The 20,337-nt window shown below is 32.1% G+C and overlaps 3 protein-coding genes across 5 annotated transcripts; 2 read left to right on the forward strand and 1 right to left on the reverse strand.

Annotated features, from left to right (window-relative positions):
- Positions 1 to 324: 324 nt before the first annotated feature.
- Positions 325 to 8,117, forward strand: LOC127239672 (uncharacterized). 3 transcript variants are annotated; one of them, XM_051257927.1, is made up of 17 exons: positions 325 to 439; positions 927 to 1,052; positions 1,902 to 1,947; positions 2,033 to 2,202; positions 2,370 to 2,487; positions 2,602 to 2,684; positions 3,689 to 3,748; positions 3,982 to 4,230; positions 4,795 to 4,891; positions 5,495 to 5,599; positions 5,670 to 5,750; positions 5,876 to 5,947; positions 6,339 to 6,401; positions 6,653 to 6,817; positions 7,297 to 7,354; positions 7,477 to 7,544; positions 7,655 to 8,117. In XM_051257927.1, the coding sequence occupies exons 2-17, from the start codon at positions 952 to 954 to the stop codon at positions 7,733 to 7,735; spliced, it is 1,617 nt and encodes a 538-aa protein (XP_051113884.1). In that variant the 5' UTR covers positions 325 to 439; positions 927 to 951; the 3' UTR covers positions 7,736 to 8,117. The 3 variants fall into 3 exon arrangements, with proteins under 3 accessions (XP_051113884.1, XP_051113886.1, XP_051113885.1); XM_051257929.1 differs by having other exon boundaries at positions 5,495 to 5,545; XM_051257928.1 differs by lacking the exon at positions 325 to 439 and adding an exon at positions 499 to 741.
- Positions 8,038 to 10,948, reverse strand: LOC127239673 (S-adenosylmethionine synthase 3-like). The gene is made up of 3 exons (XM_051257930.1): positions 10,837 to 10,948; positions 9,520 to 9,840; positions 8,038 to 9,112 (listed from the first exon to the last, which is right to left on the reverse strand). Exons 2-3 carry the CDS (start codon positions 9,832 to 9,834, stop codon positions 8,255 to 8,257), a joined length of 1,173 nt encoding a protein of 390 aa, XP_051113887.1. The 5' UTR covers positions 9,835 to 9,840; positions 10,837 to 10,948; the 3' UTR covers positions 8,038 to 8,254.
- Positions 10,949 to 17,943: 6,995 nt separating this feature from the next.
- LOC127239867 (transcription factor RAX2-like) lies at positions 17,944 to 19,751 on the forward strand. Its single transcript, XM_051258215.1, has 3 exons — positions 17,944 to 18,156; positions 18,229 to 18,358; positions 18,869 to 19,751. The coding sequence occupies exons 1-3, from the start codon at positions 18,021 to 18,023 to the stop codon at positions 19,458 to 19,460; spliced, it is 858 nt and encodes a 285-aa protein (XP_051114172.1). The 5' UTR covers positions 17,944 to 18,020; the 3' UTR covers positions 19,461 to 19,751.
- Positions 19,752 to 20,337: the final 586 nt, after the last annotated feature.

A 20,337-nucleotide genomic window follows, 5' to 3' on the forward strand; every position in this document is an offset into this window, starting at 1 on the left:
TAAAATATTATTTTCATATAATTAATATATTTTTTTATGCTTCATATCAAAATAAAAATTTCAAATTAAAATACTAAATAAACAAACCCTAAAACTTTTCGATTGGAAAAACATATATTTTAAATATAATATAAAATATTACAAAATGAAGTAATTTTAAAAATATTTTTTAAATAAAGTAGTAATAATATATTTATTGAAGATATTTTATTTTAGATTAGATTAAATTACATTGAAAAAAAGAAAAAATCGCACTCAGAAAATGACCTGCAGTTTTAAATTTCAGGCATTATGAGTAATAATTTTGGCAGTCGCTTTTATTCCCAGAACAAACGGATACATATATTTATATATACCACTTATATATATTATTTGTTAATAGGGATTGTTTCAGTGCATCTCCAGCCTTCCAATTTGGGCGAGGATTTTGAAGACGGAGGTAATCACCCATCCATTCCTAAAATCCTTTGAACGTTGAATCTTCCGTTGCTTCTCTTCAGTCGTCGCACTTTTCGTGTTTGACGGAATCAATTAGCGCGTTTTTTACTGTTATTTGGTTATTTTTCTGGATTCTATAGTAGAAGGCGAAGATTTTGTTCTAAACCCGTGGAAGGATTAGTTGGATTTTGAAGATTTTGGATCGTTTGAATTTGTCTTGGCTATTCTTTTGGTTGTAATTGCAGAGCATCGAGGAGAACTGATTTGTTATATATATATATATATATTTTTTATATATAGAAGGCAAGTGAATTTATTTGTTGAAAATGATTTATGGAATGAGCTGTCATTGGAATCGATGTTAATTAACCGTAATTCTGGCAATGTTTTCCTGAATCTCAAGATACAGATGCACTGGATGTGTTTGGAATGTGTTTCTTCAGTTTTCTGACTGAATGATTTTGTTTATAAATTTAAATTTTATCCAGGAGGATCCTTTGAGCGAATTCGAAGATGGAGATCGACAAAGCAATAAGAGAATGTGGTGATAGGAGGTTGAAGGCGAAGTACAACAACGCCATCTATGTTATTCAAAGGGCTCTTGCTCTCTACTCGTATGTATCATCTTGCTTAAATCCTCATTTGCAATAAGTTCTGAGTATGCTTATGAGAAGAATGCACTTAGGAGTAGTTGGTAAATGGCTGCAGGTTTAGTCTCAGTCGACAAGAGTTTCGAATCACTGGAATTTTTTAGAACAGTCATGTTATTCAATGATTAGATTGCTTTCATACCAAGGGTTAGGTTGTTCTTCAATTGAACTAATGAATTGTGCTGACATAGAATTGTCACTAAGTTCACGAATACACTTTCGATTGCTCAAGTTCTATTGGTGTGAATCAGTGGAATACTGTCACCTTACTTGAATTTTTCGATTTTGAAAATTAGTTTGATTGGTCATTGACTTGGTAGTTTCAAAAACCGACACGTGTTGGCCTTTCGATAAATCAAGTTATTAAATAATAGGAATTTTGATTTATTTCTACGATTATTAGCTGCAGCCAATAAAATTTGCAGATTCTTTTGGTGTTCCATTTAGTTCAAGAACTTCACATGCAGGAATCAAACTTAGATAATCTAGATTGTTCCTTTCAAAGAGTACTAGCGTGTTTAGTGTGTCGTCTGTTAGCTGTAGCACTTTTAAAATTCTTTTCGGAGCTTGATGGTAGGATTGTAGTTGGATTGTGTACATATGAGTTTTGGGTTAAGTTGAACTTTAACGTGTGGGTTGCCTGGTTAATTAGGACGTTTGCAGTTTAGGAAAAATAAAATGCAATCAATGATATCTTGGTTTCCTTGTGGACTGTTATCGAATCCGGTGAATGTAAAACTTGTGGATATTGAGTTTTCCATGTATTTCACTTCAAGGCGAACTTGAGTAAGTACTAAATAATTCTATTCTCAGTATTGAAGAGGTTGCCCTCAGCTTCAATGGTGGAAAAGATTCTACTGTAAGTTGCTTAGCCTGAATGCATCTTCTTTTCCATACTCAAAAGGACTCCAACGTCATTCCTGATTGCCATGTACTACTTGTAGGTTCTATTGCATCTTCTTAGGGCTGGCTATTATTTGCATAAGGCTGGAACAGATTTGTCTGATGGGGATCCCAAGGATGACGAAGTAGCCTTTCCTATAAGGACAATATATTTTGAGAGTTCATCAGTTTTCCCTGAAATCAATTCATTCACTTACGACACAGCGTCTATGTATGTTGACTTATTTATTTTCTTGCTATGTATCGTATGGCTTCTCTTACCTTTTTTAAAAGATGAAGTAAAACAGAATGGTATATATTTGCTTGTATAACAAAATATATCTCTTTCGTAATGTTACATTTACGATCAATTACAACATGCTTGTCTCGATTTGTCAGATACAAGTTGCAGATGGATATCATTCGTTTAGATTTCAAATCTGGCTTGGAAGCTCTTCTAAAAGCCAACCCAATTAGAGCCATTTTCCTTGGTGTTCGGATTGGTGATCCTACTGCAGTATGTAATTAACTTTCTTATTAGATTTATAACGTAAAACAAAGTAGTCAATATTGAGAATGGAAAATTTTGAATTTTTTTTGTTTTTATTTTATTGGTTGTGTGTTGTTTTAGGTAGGGCAAGAGCAGTTCTCCCCGAGTTCTCCTGGATGGCCACCATTCATGAGAGTGAACCCCATTTTGGACTGGTCATACAGGTCTGCTCTATTTAATGCTTTTTGACGTTCCATGTCCAATAACCATGGCATCAGCTACATAATTTTCCATGGTATTTTAAATACCTTTTTGAATAAATGATGAAAGTTGGCACATTATTGGAATATTTTTCAAGGGGGAAAAAAATAAAATAGGACACTCATAAGTTATTATTTGTCAATAATTACTTCATGTTTGCTAAAATTGAATTTCTAATTGTATGAAGTCTTAACCAATCAAAACAGCTCTTTGAATTTTGCACACAAGACAGTAAGAGAAGTGAAATTTGATTACTAAATTTGCTCTTCGGAGAAATTTGCCACACCAAAGTTTCTTTACCCTGTAAAAGGTGTTATGATTTGTATAGAAGAAGGGTTTTATTGGGAGGGACTGGTAAACAATTTATCTTATACACAACATATCTATATTATTTACAAATGGAAATTTATTGTAAAACTACCTCTTCGGAACATACCGGGCTGAATCCATACTTCTATTGTTAGAAGTTGCTTCTGAGTCAAAAAATTTGGGGAAGTATGAACAAATTCTGGGTATAAAACGACACTAATCTTGTCCCAGATGAAGTATTGACATTTGAGTCTGGGTTTGTTTGGATGGGAGTTTCGGAGTGGGTTTGAAACTTTGAGGTTTGATAATAGTACAAATTGAATTGAAATAAATTTTTAATATGATAATTGGAATGAAAAATAAATCTTTGATATAAAAGTTTAAATGAAAGTAGGTGTTTGATTTGATGTTTTGAGGGTGAAAAATGCTATGAATAGTGCGAGATCCAATTCAAAACTGCAAACAAAAACCCTATATGCCTCATGTGTTGCTGCTCTTTTATAAAGATGGTTTGAAAAGAGTGGTGCTAATGTAATATTTGTCTTTGGTTATTCATACATTGATGCAATAGTTATTCATTTTTTGTGAGGTTAGCATAGCTTCTTTGAATGCAAAAGCATCATCAGAAAAGTTTTACTTCATACTTTCGACTTGACAGGGACATTTGGGACTTCCTATTGACTTGCAAGGTTAAATACTGCAGCCTTTATGATCAGGGGTGAGTCTTTATTGCCTACCTTGAAATATTGGATGAGATGCTATTATTTTGTGGCATGTTAAGGCAATAAATGTTTGCTTAGTTTGGTTGTTTCTATTATTTATTTATTTGTTTATTTATTTAAAAGAAATATATCCATAGTACTTTGGTGTCGATGCTAAAGGTTGCTATATGATGATGCATGCCTAATTTAATATTCACGTTAGTCGTGTAATGTTTTTGGATTTCTGCAGTTATACATCTATTGGCAGCATTCACGACACAGTTCCAAATGCACTGTTGTACCATAGCAAGACAGAGAACAGTGAAGAAAAATATAGACCTGCATATCTACTTTGTGATGGCCGTCTGGAAAGAGCAGGAAGAGTTAAAAAGTGCCATTCCCCGGCATTGTCTTCCGTGAGCAATGGCGTGACTTGTGAGGATCCCCAGTTGAAAAGTACGTTCACAGCCTCCGTGATTGCTGTGGGGGATCAACTCCTGTAAGTTTATTCATGGCTTTTTCTATTTTTATTTTCCCCTCAAAATGTCCCTTGTGAATCTAATTAGCTGCTGAACTTAGATGACATAGTTTTTTATTTTTTTTCCAATAATAGTGTGTAGATCACTGCTTTACCCAAATTTCGACTTTTCCATTTAAGATTGCACTTGCCCACTTCTATTTGATTATATTCATAACAAAATTTTCTTAAATACAATCTATTGCTTGGGAATTGGATTTGATTTATTTTTTCTTACATCCTGATTCTTTTTACTTTTTATTCTTCATACATATGAAGTAAGGTCGTATCTTCTTGGTCACAAAACTTACCAACAGTTCCATGCTTTACACCTCTTCTTGAGCTTGCTCGTTGATATATCTTCTCGAACTTCTGAAAACGGGGCTTCGCATTTTGAAGATTTTGGGTTTTGCAAGCAGATATTCTAATCTTGTTACACCAAAGAGAGAACATTGTCGAAATCAATAACTGACATATCACTGCAAATGGTGCTCATCATTTCTGTCATTTTCTAAGTGACATTTTTCTGTTGGTTCCATAGCTCAGGTTTGGCACAGTAGAGGATCAAATGGGATCCATATTGTGTAGAAAGCTGCATTCCATAGGTTGGGCTGTTTCGCACATTTCTGTTACTCGAAATGATGTAAGTTTCTTTTCTTTATGTTAATTTTGATGCCTATCAAGCACCTGTTCCGTGGACCATTGACATTTATTCACAATGTAAAGTAAGCAGCCGAACTTTTGTTGTGTTATAGGCTGTCAAAAAACCTAAATTAGTGCATGTTTTGTTAGTGGAATAGTACTTTCCTAGATACTTACTTTGATTTTCCTATCATTTGATCAGATACTTGCTCTTTTCGCATTCTTTCACCCGAGACATGGAACCGTAGATATTCACTTGATAGATGATTATTACATTGTTCAAGAATGGGGAATCCTCTGAAAGTGTGTTAACTTTTTTGTTATACAAAAATTATATACTAGGCAACCTTCATCCTTCCTGCATTTAAATGAATCCGTAAAAGTAGCATTCAGGGCTATCGATTTTTTCAGTCAATTTTGGAATTAGACTCTTGAGATACTTTGTCTTCTGTACCTCAAGTTATTTTAATCTGTTCGTAGAAATTCATTTGATAAGCAAACTAATGCTTAGATTTTTGGCGCATTTTTGTTGAAAAGGTATTTGACTTTTGTTGTCTTAATAATGTATTTTTCTTTCAACTAATTTCTTTCTTAATCTTTACAGATTGATTCTGTTGCTGATGAAGTTGAGCGTCGGAAATCTATAAATGATATGGTAAACTTCTACTTCCCTGGTGCATTTGACAGAAGGTGCTGCCTGCAACTTCTGGTTAGCAGCCGTCGTATATTTCTAATTTTTATGTTGTCAGCTTACGAACTATTGAAACTGTCAACTGCAGGTTTTTATTTATGGAGGCGTTGGTCCATTGCCTTCAGATGCTACTGTAGCTGGTGTGGCTAAAGCTTTTGGTGTTCGGATGGTACCTCTTTTTGATCATCGACGAGCTGATAGCTCCAAGTTTAGCTGATTCCGTATTCGAGCAACCTTTATATATTATGTATTTTGAAAGGTATTGTATTGATTTATCATTATGCTTTGTTGAAGGCCCCCGATGAAGAATTCGAAGAATGTCTGAGGCATCTCATAGGTGAAAGGTGCACTGGAGAGAGGAATGAGGTAGCATTACTCACTACCCATTAAATGACATTACTGTGATTTAAAAATCATCATAAACGATGATCATGGATCATTAGGACTCTAATGTATTGTTATTGCTGTCCAGAGTAAGATAACAAAAAATGGTCCATCTCGGTTAGCTTGAATGCGAAACCTTTCCCTTTCCTTTTTACAGTTACATTCTATTGCCCCTAAATTGGAATAATTTGGTTCATTTCATTTGCCTGGAGAAGTCTTGAATGTGTCATTCAGTAGACTTCAATTTGTCAAAATAGGTAGTGGTTTGTCATGAAAGAGGGTGATCTACTTATTACATCTGATACTTTTTCTGTGTGCGAGAAATATCCATTTTGTTCGGTGGCGGTATTGATTTGTTCGTATTGCCTTTCAGATGGCTCAGTTGCCCGAGGGAGTTACGGAGTTGCTCCACCACAAGGAACTACGTGTGCCTTTGGTAAGTTAAGCTTAACATTTATATATATATGTATGTATGTATGTATGTATGTATGTATATATCAGGCTGCTTATGGTCATCACATCATATGTTTTTATTTTATTTGTGTTTTCATTGCATGTTTACGTTATTATTTGATCCGTGGGTGTATAATCTTCATATATTATTACCATGGTCGTCGTGATATTTTCAAGCAAGCGTTCGATTGATCTTGACTGCGTTTTTCGAAATGGTAACAACGCGTACAACAGGTGAAGTGCCAAAATGTTATAATTCTTACGGCGACAAACGTGGCAGAGCTGGAAAAGGAATGGAATTGCTTGATAGAGCTGTCGAGATCATCAGCATCGGACGAGGAGGTTCTAGTAATTACGAAACCATTCGTTTCCAAGAGGCTGAGAACATCTCTTTCTGATGTGAGTTGCTCTTCTCTCGTCTCTCTATATTTTCACTCTCTTCCAAACTGCTGCTCTTTTTTTTTTTTACATAATTAAGAGGAGTTTAATTACGGAATTATTTAGATGGAATTCGAGGCTCCAATTTAAAATCAGCTGGTGATAAGTGGAGCTGCTTTATAAAATCGGAGAGTTCCCAACAATTTTTCAATGGGGGATACTCAGCACTCCCGTTCGAGATTATATTATCTCGAAAATTTATGTACTATATTAAGAAAGAGATTTGATACTCTAATTTAAGATTAATCTGTGATAAATGAAGTTGTCTTTCGTCCTTGTAAACTAAGGGAGTTCCAACATTTATTTTACCATTAACTACAGATTTTTACTATTTAGATTCAAAAAAATTATCATAAAATATTCTATCATACGCTTATTATAATATCAAATCTAAATCAAAAGAAACAGATCCTCAGAATTTTTTTTTGGTATTGATGCAGGTAGAAGTTGGTGAACCTCTTTCCCAAGTCTGCAGAAAATTCCCCGATCTCTACATTGGTAAGAAGAATTCAGCATTATTATTATTATTATTATTATTAACTAAGGTATCAAATATCATCCTTAATCTATTATTATTATTATTATTATTATTATTATTATTATTATTATTATTATACAAGGGGCGTATCGTGAAACAAGAGGAGGAGGTGGGGGTTCGCCTTCTCTCATCATTACCTTCCAAGGAAAAGTGCGTAGCTAAACTTCACCCAATTTACTTCATTCAAATCCACATTTAACTTAAATTAACCAAAGCAAAATAATATATATATATATATATATATGTCTGTATCATTGCAGGATGGAGCCAGAATAGATGGTGCTGCACAAGCATTGTCCAACAAATTTCCTCAAGGGGCATTTTTGTCAACTACAGATTGAATTCTCCAGTCCCCCCGCCCACCAAAACCTACTCCTACTTATTAATTCTCAACTACCCTTTTTTTCTTATTACGATACATACATACACATACATACATATATATCATTGATCTTACAGAGATCGTCAATTATATATACAGATATAGGGGGGGATCAAATACTCATTAACTTTCTTTTAACCCCATCTTACTTGCTCCAACTTTCCTTCAACCTCCCTTTTTGTTCTTACCACAACAATAAACCTAACTTCCCTATCTTCACTTACATAATAATGTGCCAAAATAGTTGCATAATATAACATGTATTCATAACTCAACATTCATAAGCAAAAAAACAAACAAACAATATTATTTTTAAGAAAAAAAAAAAAATCACAAAACAACACGTAATTCCGCAATAGAAGGCAAACTCAAAACTCAGACAACAATCATAAAAACTTTTAAAAGCGTTACTTGTAGAAGTAATAAGAGTATGAGAGAGCAAACTCAAATCTTATTTCGGCACGTGATCCTCACGTGCTCAAGCTTTAGGCTTCAGAATCTTAACAGTCTCCCAGGTAAAGTCCGGGTCGTCACGGCCAAAGTGTCCGTACGCCGCCGTCTTCTGGTACCTAAATTTCCCCCCTCTCATCAAATCCAAATTTATCGCAATCATCCCCGGCCTGAAATCAAAATTCTCCTTAATCAACGCCAAAATATCCTTGTCCGGAATCTTCCCCGTCTTGTACGTATCCACAAAAACCGAGAGCGGCTCCGCCACGCCGATGGCGTACGACACCTGAACAATGCACCGCCGCGCCAGCCCCGATGCCACCACGCTCTTCGCCGCCTGTCTCACAATGTACGCGCCGCTTCTATCCACCTTCGTCGGATCCTTGCCGGAGAATGCACCCCCTCCGTGGGCCCCCCACCCGCCGTAGGTGTCGATGATTATTTTCCGGCCGGTCAGGCCAGCATCGCCGTGCGGGCCGCCGATGACGAAACGGCCGGAGGGGTTGAGGTGGAAGATGGTTTTGTCATCGAGGTACTGCGACGGGATCACCGGCTTGATCACGTGTTCTTTCAGGTCGGCGGCGATTTTGTCGTTGGAGACGGTTTCGTCGTGCTGCGTCGAGATGAGCACGGTGTGGACTCGGATCGGGACCATGGCGCCGTTGTCGTTCTTGTACTCGACCGTCACTTGCGTCTTGCCGTCGGGGCGGAGCCACGGGCATGTCTTGTTTTTTCGGACTTCGGTGAGGCGGGCGCCGAGCTTCATGGCAAGGACATGGGTGAGCGGCATTAGCTCGGGGGTTTCGTCGGTGGCGTAGCCGAACATGTGGCCTTGATCGCCGGCGCCGATCTCCTCAGGTTTTTTCGTGAGATGGCCGTGGACGCCCTGAGCATAGTAGAGTTGTAAATGAATCGAATCTTGAATTGAATGTATGAATAAATATTAGTTAGGCAAAATTATCCATAACTCCGACGCAATTTCTTGTACTTCAAAAATTACATAGCGATTCTTTATACTTTAAAAAATATTTCATAAAACTACCGCAATGCAAAAAATATAGATGAGAAATCATTTCTCATCACACAAAAAATGTGAAAGGAATTTCATGTAACATTTTGTAAAAATATAAGAAACACCATGCAATTTTTAAAGTATACGGAGAATTGAAAACCATTGGAGAGTCATGGACAGTTTTACAAATATTGCTACAGCCGTATTTTAAAAGATCGAATCAAAATACGAATATAATTTTAAAATTTGAAACAAATCGAATTATTTGATTCGATTCGTACCTGAGCGATGTCGGGGCTTTGCTGCTCGATGTTGACGAGGACCTTGCAGTTGTCGGCGTCAAGGCCGACTTCTGGGGAAGTGAAGCCGATGCCGCGGCAGGTGTCGCGGACTATCTTCTCGTAGTTGACGTTCGCCTTCGTTGTTATCTCGCCGAAGACCATCACCATGTTAGTCTTCGTGCACGTTTCGCATGCGACTTTGCTCTCGGTGTCCTGTTCCAGGCAAGCGTCGAGAATGGCGTCCGAGACTTGGTCACAGAGCTTGTCAGGGTGTCCTTCGTTCACGGATTCGGAAGTGAACAGAAAGGTTTCCATGTCGATCTGAAAACCGTTGCAGAAAGATAAGCATCAGATTAGCAGTATTTCAATTTGAACATATAACAGAACTGCTGCAAAACGCAATAATCATAGCAATCAAAATTAACATCTAACAGAGCTGCTGCTAATAGGTAAATCAGAATAGACTATAAATTGAAAATGAACATATAACAGGAGGCAAATATCTACATACTACAAATCGTAAAACTAAGCAAGACTATACAAAAGATAGAATAAGATACGCAGTATTTCTACTTCAGATTGAAAATTAACATATAATCTGCATCTAGAAGTGAATCAGAGTAAATCTACACACTAAAATGCCTTTAAAATAGCAACAATATACAATGAACAGAATAATATACATATTTTCTCCTACAAATTGAAAATTAACATGTAACAGAGCTGCTGGAGCATCTAGAGGTAAACAAAAGCAGATCTACATTTTATAATGAATTAAACGTAAAGGAATTGAAAATTAACATACAACATGACGTTTCATCAAAACGCAAGTCAAGATAGATCTACTTACTACAATGAATTAATCATGGCAAGCAACATTCCACAGTAACTTCTCAGCAAACCACAATCAACAGAACACATAAGATAAGATGATGAAATCATAAGGTCCTGAACGAAATCTCAACTAAACGTCAAACTCGAAAACAGCTCCACAAAAATCTGGATCTTACCAAACACAGGCAAACAACATTTCGCAACCTCATTATCATCACATAACACGACACGCCATCCTCAATCACCCAAATCCAACATTTCTCAACCTCATTTACAACATAACAGCCAACAATACTCCGCAGAAACAAAAAAATTCGATCAATAATAACCTAATAACCATGCATCTCAACGAACGAACAGCCAAAACGCAGAAAAAAAAAAAAAAAAACAACAACAACAACAACACTACAGATCTGAGCAATCACGAACGCATTAATGAAACAAAACCAGAAAAAAGGAAGAATATTAACATGAGCAGTTTACCTCGTCGTCGGTAGAAACACGAAGATCTGGAAATCAGATAGCAGCAGAGATCGATCTATAGAAGAAATGAATAGATGGTGTGCGAATGAGAAGCGATGGAGACGAAGGCGTGTATATATATATAGCGGATCCGAGAGACGCGCTCTCTCCTGAAAACAGACGAGGCATGGGCCCCTTACCAAACACGTTGTGGGGGCCCACTTTGGGGACAGGGCCACGATGTTGCCAGCTGGCAGTGAAGAGTTGATCGACGGTGAGATTTTACAGCACAGTTTGGTAACAAATAGAATATGATGCATTAAGCACTTGTACCTCGCGCATCGGGATTTGTATCGTGGTTGGTGAAAGTCTATTTCCGAAGGTTGGGCAGTGAAGCACTATGCAATAAGTATTACAGAAGCTTACAAATGTAATAAGGTTGTTCTTTTCTATTGTAATTTTAAATAAAAAGAATATACTCCCTTTTAGTTCCAATTATGGTGTCATTCACGGTAGAATTTAAAAGGATTATAATTAATAAATAATTAAAATTCGAAACAATAATGGAATCGATTTAATTAGGGTTAATTTATGCAATTTGGGGGCTTGTCTGGCATATTCATTTTCCTCTTTGACGATTGATTTGGGTTAGGGTTTGGATAAGGATTGGGGTTGAGATTAGGATTTTCTGAATAGCTGCTGAAATTGGGATTGGAATTGGGATCTTAGATTAAACCATTCATCGACGGGGAAATTAGGGGAAGCCCGTTGTTGGATATCGTCTTCTTCGATTGAATTGATGAAGAAAGAGATTGATCGAATTCGAAGTTCTTAGCAAGAAACTTCCTTAAAAATAAATAAATAAAAATTAAAAAAAAATTGTGGGTTTTGAGCTTTTGTACTTGAAAATTAACAAATTGCAGAAGTAGAGAAGACATGGATGAAAATGGAGTTATTAGAAGAAGATGAGACATATGGGGTTTCGATTTCTTACATGTTTTTGTTGGATGAAAGAGTTAACAAATGCCATGAAACCTAAAATATGTAATGGAAAATATTTTCCTTCTTGTCTATGTATTTCTCTATCTCAATTTTTTTCTCATCTCAGACCTTGTCTTTGAGGGCTGCTTTTCTAAAGTCGGTGACTCAATAAACCACTGCCCCCTTCCCCAATTACTTCTATCATTAACTTTTTTTAATAATATTTTTTTTTTGGAAAAAATCAATTTTTGATCCCAATATAATTAGAATTAATCAATTTTAGTCCCAATATAAAAAATTCATCAATTTTGGTCCCAATATAACAAAAATTCATTAATTTTGGTCCCAATATAAAAAAACTCATCAATTTTGGTCTTAATATAAACAATTTCAATCAATTTTGGTTTCATTATAAACAATTTTTATCAATTTTGGTCTCACCGTTAAAAAACTAACGGAAATTGCTGACATGGACATGACGGAGGTGACGTGGCAGTTGACCCGGAAAGTACACGGCCATGTACAATTATACACGGCCATGTTATTATATGACCATGTATATTTCAGTGTATAATTATACATGACCATGTTGTTACACGGCCATGTATAATTCTACACGGCCGTGTACCTTTCTGTTTCGGTCTAAAAATTTTAATTTTTTATTATATTTTTAAATTTTTTTTTTGGAATTTAAAATAGTTGATACAGTTAAAATGAAAAAAAATAATAATAATAATCATAATATAATTAAAATATATCAATTTTAGTTCAAATATAAGTATTTATTTAGTATGCTCTTTTGGAAGATTTTGTCTAAAATTATACATTTTTTTATAAAAACCATGTAGATGAACTTCAAATCAATGAATTTATTGTTTTTGTTGAAAAATCAAGGTTTGTTTGGTTTGGATTTAAAATAGGCTGTTGATATATTTTATATATTCAATTTTAAATTTAGTAGATTTATATCTAGATTTGATCTTATTCATAGATTAGATTACTTAGATTTGAGTCTATCGAGTCTGTTTTGTATTGTCTGGCTCCTTATTTTGATGATAAATAAGACAATCTTATTATTTTCCCCCAAAATTTCTAACATAGACAATCAACATTTTATGAATATATATATAAAAAAAATAATATTAATGATAAGATCATTTTTGTAATAAATTGTTATGAAATAATAATATTACTTTATCTTTGTTTAATTATTATATCATATTTGTCTTGATAACATTTAATTATTTATTTAAAAATTATTTTATTTGTAATAGTAATTAATTATAAATGTTAATTTTTATCTATATGTAATTTTTAAATAAAATATAAATTATATGTGTATTGATCAAATGTAAAAATAAATTAAAGTTGGGGTGTACTTTATAAATATAAAAAATTATATAAAATAATATAAAAGAGGAATATATAGGGAATATACTTTTTAGAGTAAAAATTGAAGTTTATGGTTGAAGTAAAATTACTGTAGATCATCTGCATTTTTACTGTAATAACTGCAAAAATAGAGTGTAGGGTTGGAGATGGCCTAAATAGCAATATCAAAACTTTTAAAATTATGTAGGTAAATTGAACATTAATTAAGTTTTACTATTTCTAAAAAATATTTGTCTAAATATGTTAGAAATACACAAACAATGAGAGAGCATGACCTAATTTTGCCAATTTTGTTGACACACTCAAAAATCAGTTTCCTATGGAAATTTTATTTTCTACGTTTCACTGCATATGGACTAATTTGCAATTTTTTTATTTTGTACATAAATAAAAAAAGCAAAAATATTTCTTTCAGTGTGTTATAATACTAATATAATACTCCCCCATCGCATAACTATAGTTTGAGTTGTGTTTGGCACGCGATTTAAGAAATATTGGTATTATATTTGTAGTCGATAAAAAGTACGAGTAAAAATTTTTTTTACCCTTGTGAGTGCATTAGTGTAAAAAGTAATGACAATTGTGTAATAATACTGAAAAAAAAAACAATGAGAGTATATATATATACATATATATAATACATATTCTCGACTATTATTATTATTTTTTTTTCTAATATTTATTTTTCCCCACAATTTGATATTCTATATTATACATCTTTATTATTCTAGTCTTAATTGCTTATTGTGTTACTTAGAGATGCAAACAATTGTTATAATTAAAATTCACTAAGAATTGAAACTTATCGGATTAGATTACTATAGCAAAAGAAAATGAAATAAAATGTATTAATTGAGAAGATACATATTATATTGCATTCAAACAATTTTATTTATTTATTTATTTTTTTGAAGAAGCTATAAAGACAAACATACCGTCCCTTGCAATAGTAAGAATGTGTTGATTTTTTTTATATGATAATTTAATATGAAATTTTCTGAAAGATAATAATATTATTTTTATTATTTTATTGTAATAGTTACATAGTGAAAAAATATAAAATAATTGTTATAAAGAATCGAGTCTACATATTGAGCAATAAATTATAGTGTAGTGTGGCCCAGCGATTTCACATTGAACTGTATCGAATTGTATTATTCGCACTGTACATATTGGAAGCTATACAAGTAAAACATAATTTTTATTTAATTTTTTTTAAATAATAAGAAATGTCAATTTTATAAATATCTTTTTATATTTACTTTATGGACTAAATATTAGGATTTGTTCATCCAACACAAATTTTTTGACATACTTATCGATTAATATTATAAAAGAATACAATATATATTTATACAAAATATATAATACTCCATCCGTCCCATAAAAAGAATATCATTTTCTATTTTTGTCTGTCCCAAAACAAGGATAGAATTTTCTAATTTTGTAATTTTACTACATACCTAACATAATTAATACTATTAGAACTTCCAATATATTACATGAATATCGTTACTTTTATATCACACAATCTAATGAGCATTTTTGTCTCTCTTTATTTTCACTATAAACTAATATAATACTAATATTAAAAAATATAAGTATAAAATATAAACGTTGCTTTTCTTCAAAAACAGATGTAATATATATATTTTATTTACTCAAACAAAAATTAATAATTTATATAAAATATTTTTTTTATATTAATAATAGGATTTTTTTTTTTCATATCTAATAGTATAACAATATATATATATATTTTAAATTAAAATATAAAAGAAACACACTTTAAAACATGCACGTGTTTGTGTGTGTGAGCGCATACATGCTCTAAGTATGTTGGTGATTTGCATACATCATCAATGATTTTCTCTACCTCATTGTTTTGGAGTTTGGACACAGTCTATATTAGTATACAGTAGTTTCTTCGTTTCACATCATTTATATTTATTTTTTTATTTTGTTCATTTCATATATTTTTTTTTCTGTAAATATAATTATACATTTTAATCATATTTTATATTTTATATTTTGTATTTTTTTAATATTAATTAAACTATTTAATTATTTAAATATTAATTTATAATTATTTTTATTATACAATAATTATTTTTACTAATAAACTTATTAATTATATTTTATCTAAATTCTTATATCTACCGTCATAAACTCATATTACATGAGACGGAGGGAATATTATACTTCATATGTTACAAAAAATTTAAAAATAATAGCCCTCCATGCCATTCTGAGAATTATATTTACTTTTTTGTGTCATTACACTTAATATTAAGAATAATCTTATATTTATATAATTTTTTTAAAAAAATATTACTCCTTCTGTCCCAATATAATAGTCCTATTTATCATTTTTGTCTGTCCCAAAACAATAGTCACATTTCCATAAATAACCGTATCACTATAAAACTATCATTATTTTTTCATTATTATTACACAATTGTCGTTACTTTTTATACTAATACACTCACAAGGGCAAAAAATTCTTTTACTCGTACTTTTTACCCACTACCAATATAATATCAATATTCCTTAAATCACGTGTCAAACACAACTCAAACACATTAATAACTATTTATATCACATCATACAACTATCACTACTAGAAAATTGGGCTATAACTGCGGTAAAAAAAGTCACGGTTTTAGTACAAATTGGTGACTTTTTACTAAAAAGTCACGGAAAAATATACGGAACCATTTCCGTTGAATTTTGCTGGTGACTTTTTTAAAGTTGTGACATTTATGTGACAATAAGTTATAGAATAATACTATGACATGTCCGTGACTTTATATAGCAACAGAAGCTGCAACAAAATTTCGTAAATATTTTATAATTGTGACATTTTCGTGACAATAAGTTACAAAATAATACCATTACACGTCTGTGACTTTATATTAACGAAAGTTGTAACAATTCCGTGATTTTACATTTTTGAAAAAAAAAATTATATTATAATTTGTGTTCAATGCAACCGCACACGATTAGTCGAAGGGTTTCGAACTAGTGAACTTATAGTTATTAGAGACTTACACGACATGTCATGCCAACTTAGCTATCTACTCTAAAATATTACATTTTGTTTGTTATTATATTTTAACTATATAAATATTATTGATTATAAATTTATCTTTTAAAAATATATACATATTTATTTAATATATCATCATGATTTTTTAACAAAAAATTGAATAGCTACGAACGATATTGAATAAAGATATTGAAGATGATTTTATTATTTTGTTATTACTTTGAATAGCTACAAACAATAATAATAAAAATTTATAGTTATTTTCGTTACTTATGTTGTGACATTTGATTTTAAAAAGTCACAAAAATTATACTATGAAAATATCTGTAATAATTTAAAATATTGAAAATATTTTGGTTATTTTTGCCGCAACTTAAAATAGTCAAGAAAAAATTTCGTGACAATTTTTGTGACGAAAATTGTTACACAAAAGACACGGAATAGAAATATCTTGGACATTTTCGTTACACAAGCCGTTACTTTAAATAGTCACGGAAAGTTGTTTGTAGTTTTTTCTGCAAATATTATTTACAGAATAGTCAAAACAAAAAGTTATGACATAAATTTGTCACGAAATTACTTTCCGTGACTTTTAATTGTCACAGATTAAAATTTGCGACAAATTTCCGCAATTATCAATATTTTTTCTAGCAGTGTATTCTAATTCAAAATTTTTACTATTCAAATTCCAATTTAAAATCTAAATCTCCAAATAAACACACCATGAATTAAAATAAATATATATATATATATTCACATAATAAATCAAGTATTGATTTTTAATTATTTTGAATAATTTAAAATTTCAAAAGGGTCAAAACTCTCTTGGCTAAACAAACCCAAAAAATATACCAACATAAAAACAAAAGGAATAGCAGGACATTGCAAAAGTGGGTCTGAAATTGGGCAGCACTGTCCATGTTCATACTGTCTTAATTACCGTATATAATCATTCACTCAATAATTAGTGTAAGTGTCTGTCTATCTTTGACTTATCATCTAGTAAAATGTACTGCCTCCGTCCCACGTACCGTGTGTTACACTGTTAACACGGTATTTTAAAAGAGATATAATTATTAGATAATTAAAAATGTATTAGTGAAAATAATTATTCTATAATATAAATAATTATAAATGAAGATTAAGATAATTAATTAATTTAATTAAATTTTTTAAAAAAATTAAAATTAAAAAATTTAAAATGAGATTAAAGTGTGTAATTATTTTTCAAAAAAGAAAAGTGTCCATGGTATATGAGACGGACAGAAACAACAACGTGGACATGGTATCTGGGACTGAGGGAATAATATTCTCTATATGGTCCATATCTATTTATCATCCGTTTATTTTTTATACGAAGTTTTAGAAATATTAGTATTATATTATAATATAATATAAATAAATATAGAAAAACTAAATTAATTTTATTAGCATTGTATAATATAAAGGTAATGATATTTGTATAATATATTGTAAATTTAATAGATATTTATAATGTTAAATAGATAATACGATTACTAAAAAAATAAATGAATAATTTATTATATAACATATCCAAATAAAAAAATGGATAGTTAATTAAAAATAAGAGGTGAGGAAGTACTACGTAACCAATTAACAACCCCCCTTGCCCCACCCCACCCCCCAAAGCCCAATATAATATAATACAGATATCTAAAGATTAAACAAAAGCCCTTGTAGTTGTAAATGTCCAAAAGAACAAGTCTTGTTCTTCTTCTTGGTTGTTTTTAGAGAGAGAGAGAGAGAGAGAGAAGAGAGAGAAATGGGAAGAGCTCCATGCTGTGACAAGGCAAAAGTGAAGAAAGGGGCATGGTCACCTGAGGAAGATGCTCAGCTTAAACAATACATACAAAACCATGGCACTGGAGGCAACTGGATTGCTCTCCCCACCAAGATCGGTCTGTATCTATACTTGTTCAATTCGTCTTCTCTGCGGTTCTGAAATGGTGCGGTTCTCTACTTTTAATTAGGGCTGAAACGATGCGGGAAGAGCTGCAGGCTGAGATGGCTCAACTACCTCAGGCCTAATATAAAACATGGAGAATTCTCACAAGATGAAGATCACAAAATTTGTTCCCTCTTTGCCACCATTGGAAGCAGGTAATTACAAATATTTCTTACTACAATATACTTTTATATCCATAATATAAAAATAATATTTTGTGTTAAATTATTGAATTTTTTTATAAAAAAATTTAAATATATACTTCATATTATATATGCATATTTTTATGTAATATTAATTGAGAATCTTAGACAGCAAATAGTTATTTGAATGAACACACCCATGTATTTCTTTGGCAAATTTTTTTTTAAAAAAAAAAATTTACTATTTATTTTTTAAAAAAAAACTATAAAATATTATATAAATTTTAATTTTAATTTTAATTTTTTTATATTATATTACAAATTAATTATATGACTAAAAATATCATATTTCTATTTATTTATATCCTATTAAATATTTTTTATTTTTAATTAAAAAAATTATTATTCAAAACTCAAACTTCAGAACAAAACCAAAAAAACGCACCCTTTGATATTTTTTTTTATTTTTTATTTTAGTTTAAAATAAAAACTTGTAACAATAATTTAAAATCATGATCGCAGGTGGTCGATAATTGCAGCACATTTGCCGGGAAGAACAGACAACGACATTAAAAATTACTGGAACACAAAGCTCAAGAAAAAGCTCTTCGGACAAAACACGGCGGCCGCCGCTGCCAAGCGCCACCACCGTCAACCTGCACCGCCGCCGCCGCCGCCTCCGGGATCATCTTCACCCTTTTTCCCATCTACCGCCAATTTCTTCCCCTCTTTCTCATCCCCTTACAGCCATCGAATAGCGCCGCCGTACGACCTCGCCGGCGCCGGCGCCGGAATTTACAGTCCGTCGTTAATTAGGGGTAGTAGTTTCTACGACCTTCCAAACGCCCCCAATTTCGGAACCCTAATTTCTCCAAACCCTAATTTTAAAATCGGAGGAGATCAAGCAAGCTGCAGCTCATCGGACGGCAGCTGTGAGACGAATCTGTACGATCAGAGCAACAATCTGTGGATCGACGAGAGCCAGAAGATCCTGGCCGTTGATTTCGAGACGCCATTGGAGCACAGCATTGAGGAGATCAAGCAGCTGATCAATACAGACAACATCTTCGTCGCCATGGATGATCATATCAAGACAGAATTCGAAGGTCTATAACTGTCTGATTCGAACAAAATTTATAAAAAACATTTAAAAAAAATTAAACTTTTATTTTTCTGGGATTAACTAGGGTTTGTTTGTGATCATCGACAAACAATTTATGGAGAATAATTGGGGAAAATTAGAAGAAAAAAAAAAAGAAGCCTTTTTGTCTTCAAAATTAAGTGTTCTGTTGATCGATAAATCCATCCATCTTTTTAATTAATTAAATTAAATTTACGTTTAGTTTTTATTTTTTCATTTTTTTTTATTAATATGGTAATAAATTTTGATGACTTTGCTACACTTTGTCTGAGTATTTGGTTTATTTTAATCAGATTCTAATCCTAATTGTGGATTTGTTTCTGACAAATTTAAATTTATGTTATATTTTAACACCGCCATGAGGTAATAATAATTGAGATGCCTGAAAATAAAAACAATTAATTAATATTCTGTCCTTTTCCAACGATCAATAGAGGTTTTCTTACAATATATATATATACACATGTATGCATACAATTGCAAGAAACCCACCGGCAGACTATTTCAATGTTTTGTTTTATTTTATATTTGAAAGAGTTTGTCCATCCAACGTTTTTTCTTTTACGACTTCCAGTAAAAATTTAAAAATATGTGTACTCCCTCCATCCAGGTACAAAGTATACATATTTCTATTTTGGGACGTCCAATTACAAAGTAATCTTTTCATTAAATACCTCAATTTTTTTCCACAAATATCCTTACTTTACATCACATCATTACTTTTATAAAAAAAGCAAGGGCAAAAATGTCATTACACTACTTTTACCTACCCACTATAATTAAAATATTATTATTTCTTAAATTCCGCGCAAAAGTAAATGTATACTTTATCCGTGGTGGACGGTGGGAG

This window comes from Andrographis paniculata, unplaced genomic scaffold, assembly GCF_009805555.1.
Source record: "Andrographis paniculata isolate CXL003 unplaced genomic scaffold, ASM980555v1 Contig78END, whole genome shotgun sequence".
Taxonomy (NCBI): domain Eukaryota; kingdom Viridiplantae; phylum Streptophyta; class Magnoliopsida; order Lamiales; family Acanthaceae; genus Andrographis; species Andrographis paniculata.

Excerpts from the sequence above, each read along its gene's own strand:
- LOC127239672 (XM_051257927.1), top strand. The coding sequence starts at position 952 with ATGGAGATCGACAAAGCAATAAGAGAATGTGGTGATAGGAGGTTGAAG. Across the intron at positions 2,203-2,369 it reads ACTTACGACACAGCGTCTAT|ATACAAGTTGCAGATGGATA; the intron begins GTATGTTGACTT and ends TCGATTTGTCAG. Across the intron at positions 6,402-6,652 it reads AGGAACTACGTGTGCCTTTG|GTGAAGTGCCAAAATGTTAT; the intron begins GTAAGTTAAGCT and ends CGCGTACAACAG.
- LOC127239673 (XM_051257930.1), bottom strand. The coding sequence starts at position 9,834 with ATGGAAACCTTTCTGTTCACTTCCGAATCCGTGAACGAAGGACACCCT. Across the intron at positions 9,113-9,519 it reads AAAGCCCCGACATCGCTCAG|GGCGTCCACGGCCATCTCAC; the intron begins GTACGAATCGAA and ends TACTATGCTCAG.
- LOC127239867 (XM_051258215.1), top strand. The coding sequence starts at position 18,021 with ATGGGAAGAGCTCCATGCTGTGACAAGGCAAAAGTGAAGAAAGGGGCA. Across the intron at positions 18,157-18,228 it reads TGCTCTCCCCACCAAGATCG|GGCTGAAACGATGCGGGAAG; the intron begins GTCTGTATCTAT and ends ACTTTTAATTAG. Across the intron at positions 18,359-18,868 it reads TTTGCCACCATTGGAAGCAG|GTGGTCGATAATTGCAGCAC; the intron begins GTAATTACAAAT and ends TCATGATCGCAG.